The 10,704-nt window shown below is 34.1% G+C and overlaps 1 protein-coding gene across 1 annotated transcript in view; it reads right to left on the bottom strand.

Moving 5' to 3' along the window:
• Positions 1–4,271, bottom strand: part of LOC107715167 (regulator of G-protein signaling 14-like) — an 11,375-nt gene extending 7,104 nt beyond the window's left edge. The window contains exons 1-4 of the mRNA XM_016521228.1: positions 4,047–4,271; positions 1,335–1,356; positions 1,023–1,189; positions 29–121 (exon numbers count right to left, since the gene is read on the bottom strand). Of these exons, the coding sequence (XP_016376714.1) occupies positions 29–121; positions 1,023–1,189; positions 1,335–1,356; positions 4,047–4,160 (396 nt within the window). The 5' untranslated portion in view covers positions 4,161–4,271. The remainder of the gene's footprint in view (positions 1–28; positions 122–1,022; positions 1,190–1,334; positions 1,357–4,046) is intronic.
• Positions 4,272–10,704: the final 6,433 nt, after the last annotated feature.

Raw genomic sequence — 10,704 nt, forward strand, 5'->3', positions numbered from 1 at the left:
AAAAAAAAAAAAAAAGTATTTTGCATACCTCTTCCAGTCTAGTGGGTGGGATTTTCTTGAACTTTTCACAGTCTTGGTAGAACAGGATATTCTCAGCACTCACCTCTGATTTGAGAAACTCCTGTGAGACAGGAAGAAAGAAAGAGAAAAACCACAACACTTCAATGATTCACACATTTAATTAACAAAAGCTCTAGGTGTAAATTATGTGTTTTTACGAATGAATGCTTCCTTTTTATCATGACCTGTGCATCAACTTGCTACATGCTGACATATAAAACTAGTTTTAATAAGCTGAAATCCTGATCAACTGCTTGGATGCGAAGAGAAGAGGTAATATTTTATTATGCTAATGTCTAATGCTACTGCCAACAACATGGAAAAAATAAATTGTTTAATTTTATATCAGAAGCGAAAGCCATATCTCTTGAAAAGTAATAGCATTCATATCATTTGCAAAAACAAGAGGTTTAACTCACAATCCCTAACAATTATATAAATCTTGTATATGGTGTGGTATATCTCTAAATGCTCACACCCAAAGAAATACACACACAAAAAAAGTTTTATTCAGAGGCCTAAACTGAGCAAAAATATGCAATTTGGAACAAATGCTGATATTTATGTGTTACAAAAGTAAGATGAAATTCTGATAGCTTATAATGTAAATCAATGAGATCTTTAGAACAGTATAAAAGATACTAACATAAAATGATAGAAATATCAGTGGTCACTATATCTCCAACAATATGTCTTAGTAAGATGATATTTAAATGTTTAGTTTGATGATCAAAACATAATACGAGGTCATACAATGATGATTGAGAGATGAACAAATAAACGCTCCTCAAAAGCCTGAGGATCATATTTGATATTCACTGATTTTTCGAAAAAAATTGATGTCTGGATAATCAAGTAAAGTTAAGCTGCTTCAGTCCAGTAAGCGTTCATCTTGAAATATTACTAAGAATATCGAAAATTATTCCAACGTTTGCTTCATAAAAATCTGCATTAAATCTTACGGTGAAGTATCGCACACCGACATGGTCTTCAAGCAGGCGTTCGAAACACACCGCCCAGCTGACCACCCGACTGGCTGGACCATCAGCACATTGAGGACCACCTGACCCGCTCGAGCTCTCTGATAGGCTGGAGCTGCTGCCACGACTGGATAACTTGAAGTTGAGCTCTGTTTGGAAATGGCAGTTAGAGATGAGTAAGACATGCATAAAAAGTGGTTTAAGTGATTGACATGATGCACTGGGTGACCCACTTGTGATCGGATCACAAGACTGACAAGAACAGTAAGTTCAGTGTAAAGAAATAACACTCACCCCCATCAGAAACCGCCTGGGTCTGCAAGACCAAACAAACACAATCAGTCTACCATGAAATCAATGGAGGCCTGTATCATAGTCATGAATTAATGCATCACAGGAAATCACATTTTAACAGCTGCATGTTTTTTTTGTTTTTTTTTCTAAGCTGTACACTCACACAGGAAATGGGTGTGTTTGATGTTAGAAAAAGTTCATTAGGAGACATGACACGACTCAAACAGCATGTCACATTTAGTGAGGTTAGCTTTCAGCTGACCCACTGGGCAAAAACATGTTTGTGTGATAGAAAGTTTCATTGCCATGGAAACAATGTGAAAACCTGATTCAAAATGCTTATTTTCTCAGCGGCTCATCATGCATTCGCATTTCTTAAACACAATTTGGCAAGCCATCTAAATAAAGACACACCATGGATTTTCTTTTATACAAGTTAATTGCAATAACTGCAAACTATAACTTTGCTTTTTTTTTTTAATCACAAAAAAAAGGAATTGAAAGCTTGTGCCCAAAGGGATTTTTGTAAGACTTACCGCACTTCTAGGGAGAATGTTATATAATATTATATAAATATATAATATTGTATTATATAATTATATATAAATCTAATTATTACCCTACAGACTTAAAGAAAAAGTTCACTCAGAAATTAAAATTTTAGAAGACAATTTTTTTTGGGAGAAAGCATTATTGTGGATTATGGGCTGGTTAAAAATGTTTAAAAAGTTATAAACATCTTAATGATGGATTTGTTTCTTACAAACACACAACTTTTTGCTTTACAACATGTTAATTGATGTACTGGAGTGGTGTGGATTACTTCTGCTGTTTGGACTCTCATTCTGACGGCACCCATTCACTGCAGAGGATCCATTGCGGAGCATGTGATGTAATGCTACATTTCTCCAAATCTGTTCCCATGAAGAAACAAACTCATCTACAGCTTGGATATCCTAAGGATGAGTACATTATCAGCATATTTTAATGTTTGGATGAACTATTCCTTTTATCTAAAAGTAAACACTGCTGAATGTTTAGCATTATATTTACTGGTACGCATTAGGCAGACACTTGTCCTAAGCAGTTTACATTGCATTCAAGCTACGCATCTTATCGGTTCACAGATTCCCCCGGAATTGAACCAGTGACTTTTAGTTCCAATTACGAATCATCTTTGCCCCTGAAGACATCCCTAGACTTCTCCAAAGCTGCTTTGTCAGATTCAGCTGAACGTCTGGGGACGATTTTGTCCTCAAATCAAACACACACAGAGCAATTTGTAAATGTAAAGTCCCCTCTGACTGATTGTGGATGGAAAAACGGGCCAAAACTAGTTAAACAAGCCAACCAGAAGAAAACACCTGTCATGAAACAGCAGCAACACATTTGCGACTCCTCAAAGCAAACCGCTCACTTATCTCCCTGTGCCACAATCGGAATTTCTCACAGTTGAAATGCTCAACTAAACACCACAAACCAAAATCCATCACCTTCTGGATTGCAAATATTCATCAAATCTTGTTTGGATTGCTGAAATGGAAGATTAAACACATGATCACGAACCTACAATGAAACAACTTTGAACATATGCACACAACCACACACCCATCAAACCGAACCAATCAGTGAAGCTGCATCTCTGAGCTGGAGAAAAACCACCAGCAGGCCTGAACCAGACTTACCATCTGACCCGCTGGCACTGCCAGAGTGTTCATTTTCTTGGACATGGCCACATCAGGTTAGGGTTGACCGTGCCCACACCGAGGACATCGCTCCAAACTGTTCCCCTCTACAGCTACGCTGCCTGCCAGCCCTCTTTCTTACAGCTCTGTCACTTCCTGTTTCAAAGGGAAGTCTTACCATAGCAACACACCGCAAGAGGAACTGCGGTTACTCTGACTAAACCTCTCTTTTGACTGTAAGCAACCCTTTGTGTGGTATGAGGCCTACGCTACAGCCCACCTACCCCTGCGCTTATGCACTCAAACGGACCTGATGAATGAGAGAATCAAATAACCAACCACGGTGGATAACCTCAACCCATTAGGGGCCACAAATGTACTTAAACGGTCCGTAAAGTAACCAGTTTCTTGGTTACTAAAGTATAGTATGGAAACATGCACAACAGGCCTGAGAACTTGCACAACGAAACGTCCACGTCTTTTAATGTGGAGAGAAATTAAGCAACATTTTTCACAGCATTTGTCACACTGTGATGTCACACGTGCAGTGAATCAGAGCAGAGAGACTACTGTGAAAAATAATAATAAATTAATCTATAAACATAATGGATTACATATGATTACTGTCAGATCAGGGTAAGTTGTCAGAAAACTAAAGATTTATATTAACTTTATAATTTTGCTTAGCTTACGTAATAGCTTGTTAAATTTAGTGTGCCAGCATGTTCTTATATTGTGCCAATCATCAGTGGATTAACAGTCTCAGTTAAAACTCAACTGTCTCTAATAAGAAACAAAAAGCAAAAACCATTTGAGGCTAAAATAATACTACATGGACAACAAATAAAAAAAATAAAAGACAATATAACAAAAATTTTCAAATATAATAAACATACTATATAGAGAAAGAGAGAGAGATTTTTTTTGTATCTTATATTAACGATAAATGTAACCAAATGCGTTTGTATTCATACAGATTTTCATAATTCTATAAAATAAAATAATTTGTATCCACCTGTCCGCTCACCTGGTACGAGTTCGAGCGCATCTTGAACACGCGACTCTTGCTGAATTTTATCTGTAAAGATGCTCCTCTGGCCAGCCGAGAGAAGCTTTGGCTTAAACCTCTAATCGCCACCATATTACCTGCAGTCGTGAACACTAGAGACAGCGTGCGTTTAACCTGCGCGACACGCGTTCATGTGCGTTTGAGCGCTTCATCTTCAAACAGGTGAACGGAGAATCAGCTGACGCGTCGCGCATGCGCGGACCGCTTAAAGGACTTTTATTATTTTGATATTGCACAACATAAATTAAATTAAATTAAATTAAATTAAATTAGTTAAATCTGGATCAAAACTATAAAGAGCATATCTCCCCCTGCTCAGAATAAGTCAGAATAAATGTGATTTAATTTTCTTTATTTCTTTATTTTTATGTAGCATCTTTATATAGGCATATTTTTACAGTGCTTGCTAAAAAATCTTGTTTTTAAAAGCTTTTTCTTTTTAAATTTAGCTGCTCAGATCATGGTATGACATTTTTGAAATATGATACAGTGTTTATTCAACCCGATCTCATGAAAGTGCTATAAATAGTACGCCAAATAAAAACGAAAACTCGTGGCATTGATACGCAAAAATGGACTTTGGCGTGTATATGCTACGCGATGGGTTGTGGGGTAGATGCGTATCATATGTACGCGAAAACTGCGTATCATATGCACGCCAACAAATTTCGTATCATATGCACGCGAAAACTGCGTATTTTATGCACGCCAAACTCATGCCTATCATATGCACGCCAAAGTCCATTTTTGCGTATCAATACCACGAGTTTTCGTTTTTATTTGGCGTACTATTTATGAGAACGGGCTCTTTATTTACATGCACTTTTTTAACTTGCTAACACACATTTCCTCTATGAGGTGCCATTTTGTCCTTAACATATATTAAGGGTATATTGTGGCGATTATAATGTGTTCTTTGGCCTGCTCGCTTGATTTACGTACATGCTGTACACATCAGTATGCATAGAGGTTAAACAGAAAAACAAACAAACAGAAATGATTCACTGCAGTTCATAGCATGGCAGTGTTTAATGTCTTTGGTGTGTATAGGGCATTTGATGGTAGTCTTCGAATCAGATGTTATTTCTTTACACAGTTGTAAAAGTTAAAAAAGTTTAAGTATACAAGATGTTTTATGTATATTATTTCGAGAAAATATGCATGTTGATACTGAATACAAATGCCTAGCATAACTTTTTTTATTATAATATAATACTTGCTAGATTAGTACACAACAGACATTTTATCCATGGAGTAAATAAAGATATAGAAATGATATTATATAGCTTTAATTTTATTACAAATGGTATTGAAACCAACTAAATTTACATGTCAACAATTCATGTCATATATTCAACAGTTCTTCACGTTTGCTAGAATCCTCTGTGCATCACTGTAAGCAAAGTAGTCAGCTGTATATAGAAATATATTCCTTGAGGCCATTTGCATGATTATCTGTGTGTAAATATGTGTCTATGAACAGAGCTCTCCTGTCAGAGACACTCACTCCTGACGCCTTACACTATCACATCTGACACACACAGCCTTAAAATAGCAGGTAAAAGACTTTCTAAATATATTTGATGTGCCTTTTAATCATCTTCCTATGTAAGAGAGAATGTCTGTGTCATTTAGGATTCTTTTTCAATACAGTTTATAACAAAATTAAAAATGGACAGCATTCTTTACTTCAGAAGTTCCTGTTTTGGTCAAATAAAATGTAAATAAATGTAAATAAAGATGATTTGAGTATGTTTTACAGGAAAATACTATATGCTAATATACTAAATACTACTATAAACTAAATACTAATAATACTAAAATTTCACATTTGATTCAGTACTTGCCATTTCATTGTAACTGATTGTGAAATTTAGTAGCAATTCCTGAGTGAAAATTGTTAAATTGTTAAAGCAAATCCTATGCAATTTTTTATGTATGTACGTGTGTATGTATTTATGTTATTAGTGTCTTAATAATGGGGAAAATATGTTATAACTTAAGTAAGAAAAAACTAAGAGCAGATGTCGAGTGAAATAAAACTCCTGTGTGTCTTGATTTTGTATTTTTCTGATCAGGTCAGGACGTGCGATCACAAGAATGTTTAGCAGAACGCTGCTTATCATCGTCTGTCTTCATCTCTGTGAGTTTATGTGAATTGATTCATTTATTTACTGTTTTCATTTTATTTTAGTGAAAGTTTTAGTAATTTTGTTGTGTTTTTGTAATTTTAGTAGTTTTTTTTATTATTAATTTTAGTTTTTGTTTATTTAATTTTAGTTATTTATTAAACTAAAAAATGAGAAGTTCCTTGGCAACTAGCTGTAATAAAATAAGCTTCAGTTTTGTACATTATTTGTATAATATTTTATTTCAGTTAATGTTTATTTTATTTCAAGCAATGAATATGATTTTAATGGTTTTAGTTTCAGTTATGGTTAACAATAATGACAATTGCGAGGGGTTAACAGTTAGCTTACAAAAGGATGCCAATTTAAAGTTATTCTTTATATTTTTAACCATGTTTTGAACCATGAACATTATTAAATAAATATGAAATAAACTGATTAATTGTAATACACAATCACAGAAATCACTAATTCATATTTACATTTATATTTACATTTACATTTAGACATTTAGCAGATGCTTTTATCCAAAGCGACTTACAAATGAGGACAATGGAAGCAATCAAAATCAGCAAAAGAGCAATGATATGCAAGTGCTATAACAAGTCTCAGTTAGCCTAACGCAGTACACGTAGCAAGGTTTTTTTTTTAATCATATAATAAATAAAAAGAAAACAGATAGAATAGAAAAAGAATAGAGAAGCTATTGGTAGCCAGTGCAAATTGATAAACAGAGGTGTGACGTGCATTCCTTTCGGCTCGTTAAAAATTAATCTTGCTGCTGCGTTCTGGATTAATTGTAAAGGTTTGATAGAAGTGGCTGGAAGACCTGCCAAGAGAGCATTGCAATAGTCCAGCCTGGACAGAACAAGAGCTTGAACAAGGAGTTGTGAAGCATGTTCCGATTAAAGAAAGGGTCTGATTTGTGCTGTTGTTTCATAATGTCACTACCTAGAGGATAATATCACAAATGAAAGTGGCTCGGGATATTGTCAGCAAGAAACTGTTATTTTTTAGTTTAGAATAAAATACAAGCAGAAAAAGATCATCAAGAAACATCTGGAAATAAATGATCAGTTCCTCGGGTCAGAAATGGAAGTTCAACCCTATGTTTACCAACTGTCAAACGATAAAAGAAAACATGATTTCCATTTTTACATTTTGTGAGGTTAATATTTTATCCAATATATTTTATGGTCTTTTTCTCTCTCAGTAGGTGCAGGCATTGGACAAGCTGAAACGTGTAAACCGGTTGAATGTTTGAACTGTTCTCAACCTCTAGGTAGAAATATAGCACAAGGTAGAGTCTAGAGAACCTGCACAATGTATTTTACATTCCACTTTTGTAAATAACCTGATTATATTTCTTTGTTCTATCTCAAGCATGTCCACTGTGCCGATCCACGTCACATAACTGCACCAACGGTCAGTTACATTTTGTTTTTTGATTCTGAATTTAAACTGTATTAAAGTGCTCATTTCATAGTTGCGTGTACAAAAATCAGTGAAGAAATTCTAGTTTAGGAGAAAGAAAAGTTGTGTAATCAACAGCAAATGCTATGAAATACAAAAATAAATGATGACTTTTTACTCACGGTTCTGAGATGTAAACACAGAAAAAAAAGAATTGCAACATATAAACTTAGAATTGCATGATATAAATTCAAAATTCTGACTTTTTTATTGCAATTCTGAGCTTATATCTCGCAAATCTGAGAAAAAAGAGATTTTAAATCTCACATCTCTGTTTTTTCCCCACCAAGGAATAAAAAAATTAAAAATAAGTTTATATCGCACTTTTGTTTTTCTCAGAACTCAGAATTGCAGGGGAAAAGTCTGAATTGTGAGATAAAGAGTTGCAATTACTTTTTTTTATCCTGTGGTGGAAACAAGCTTCCATACTAATCAGAAATGTCTGAAAGTATAAAAAATACAAAATATATAATGACAAAAATAATTCAGTTTTTGAGAATGCATTAAATCTGTTCCCATTCTCCTTTTCCCCAGATGTTCTGACAAATTGCACGATAAAAGGTACAAGTACTGTGCATTATTGCCTGAAACACTGATCAAACAATGCTACTGGAGATAGTGATTAATCCTCAAGAAGAAAATTACTTCATCTGTTAGATATCATTTGTAAACAGATGAAATGTATGATGACCTTTTGCTCTCCTTCCCAGATTTTAATGTGACCATATAGAAGAAAAGTACTTCATATGTTAGATATCACTTGTAAACAGATTAAATGTATGATGACCTTTGACCTTTTGCTCTCCTTCCCAGATTTTAATGTGACCATATACACCTCCTCCACCAAAGTTCAAGAGGGTGCGACCGTGACTGTTAACTGCACGCATGACGTTCCCGAAGGCTCCATCAGCTGGCTAATGGACAATGAATTACAGGAAAAAGAAAATGAAGAAACATTTCAAATCAAGTACATTCCAAAAACCTCAGTCATCAACTGCGAGGTTAAAAGTATTTGTGGGAACTACAACTCTACTATAACTATTGATGTAGAAGGTGATTGTACTGCTCATTATTTCTGACTGATTCTTTCTGTGAAGCAGATGGAATGACTGACCATGATATCAAATAATAATAATAATAATAAATGATGAATAAATAAATACATTCATTTATTTTTTATTTTAAATTTTTTGCTTTTTATATAAAATATGATGGATGGATGGATGGATGGATGGATAGATAGATAGTATTTCTAATGTCCCTCTTGTTTCCTTTCTTCTGTCAGCTGCTAATAATATGGTGGTTTTACTGATTTGTGTCGGAGCAGCAGCTGCTCTCCTCATGCTGTTTGCAATAGTCATGAAGATCGCACTCAAGAGAGGACAAGGTACATTTATATCCTTCTGCAATTAAACAGACGCATGTTGTCCTACTGTATTTCATAGCATCTCTCTCTCTCTCTCTCTCAGCTCAGAGTCAGGCCAGGAAGAGACAAAGACAGCAGAACCTGGAGAACATCCACAGCACTGTGAACACCGTCACCAGCTACTACTGAGAGAGAGCGCTTCTACAGCTGGAGCTCCTGATTCAGACACGTTTCAGTTCTACACTCAAAAAATATTTAGACCTAAATTTAGGATTGGTGTTTTTGAATTGCATATAAAATTTCCATCCATTTGGATTACACAATTTTAACATAAACTAATAATTGAGCTTTTAACATGAACTCTATGAACTTTATATGCAATTCAAATCAATTTTGTTCGCATATTATTATTAAATGATTTGGGGTGAAGTTGACTCGCTGGATAGATGGCAATGGAATGGCATGCTTTTTTAAAAAGTTAAGTTTAACTTGTTTGGTCATCCTAAAAACACATGCAGAAATGAACAATGTGAAATACAGTGGTCGTCCACAGCAATCAGTGAAAACAGAAAATGAAGGAAGATTCGTTTTTGCACCGTTTTGGGTGCAAACACTTTACAATAAGGTTCCAATTGTTAATATTAGTTAACTACATTAGTTGACATAAACTAACAATGAAAAATACTTCTAAAGCATTTATTAATCTTAGATAATGTTGATTCCAACATTTACTAATACATTATTAACATTAACAAAAGTTATCGATTAATGTTATTGAATGGACCTGAGCTATACCCGAACAATGAACAGTTGTATTTTTATCAACTAAATTTAACAAAGATTAATAAATACTGTAATAATGTATTGCTCATTGTTAGTTAATGTATTAATATAGTTAACAAATTAAACCTTACTGTAAAGTGTTACCTCGTTTTCTTGTTGAACAACTCATTTTATCTAGGTACATGCATAATTAGTTTCTCTTCCAACTTATTTTGATTTAGATTTTGTTTTATTGCACATTCCACATTGTAAATGTCTTGTATTTTTACCATTCCAAAGAGGTGTGTCAGTTATTGAATGGACCTGAGCTATACCCGAACAATGAACAGTTGTATTTTTATCAACTAAATTTAACAAAGATTAATAAATACTGTAATAATGTATAGCTCATTGTTAGTTAATGTATTAATATAGTTAACAAATTAAACCTTATTGTAAAGTGTTACCTCGTTCTCTTGTTGAACAACTCATTTTATCTAGCTACATGCATAATTAGTTTCTCTTCCAACTTATTTTGATTTAGATTTTGTTTTATTGCACATTCCACATTGTAAATGTCTTGTATTTTTACCATTCCAAAGAGGTGTGTCAGTTCATGTACTTATGCACTATTCTATGCAGTTTTGTAGTGTAAATCACACTGAAAATTCCAAAAAGAAAAGGTGCGCTTCAAATACAGTCAATGTACCAAAAAATGTCACTCAAATGTCATCTTTAAAGGGGTCATATGATGCAATTTCATTTTTTCCTTTCTCTTTGGAGTGTTACAAGCTCTTGGTGCATAAAGAAGATCTGTAAAGTTGCAAAGACTAAAGTCTCAAATCCAAAGAGATATTCTTTATAAAAGTTAAGAGTCAGCCACACC

This window comes from Sinocyclocheilus rhinocerous, unplaced genomic scaffold, assembly GCF_001515625.1.
Source record: "Sinocyclocheilus rhinocerous isolate Xijiao unplaced genomic scaffold, SAMN03320098_v1.1 scaffold329, whole genome shotgun sequence".
NCBI lineage: Eukaryota > Metazoa > Chordata > Actinopteri > Cypriniformes > Cyprinidae > Sinocyclocheilus > Sinocyclocheilus rhinocerous.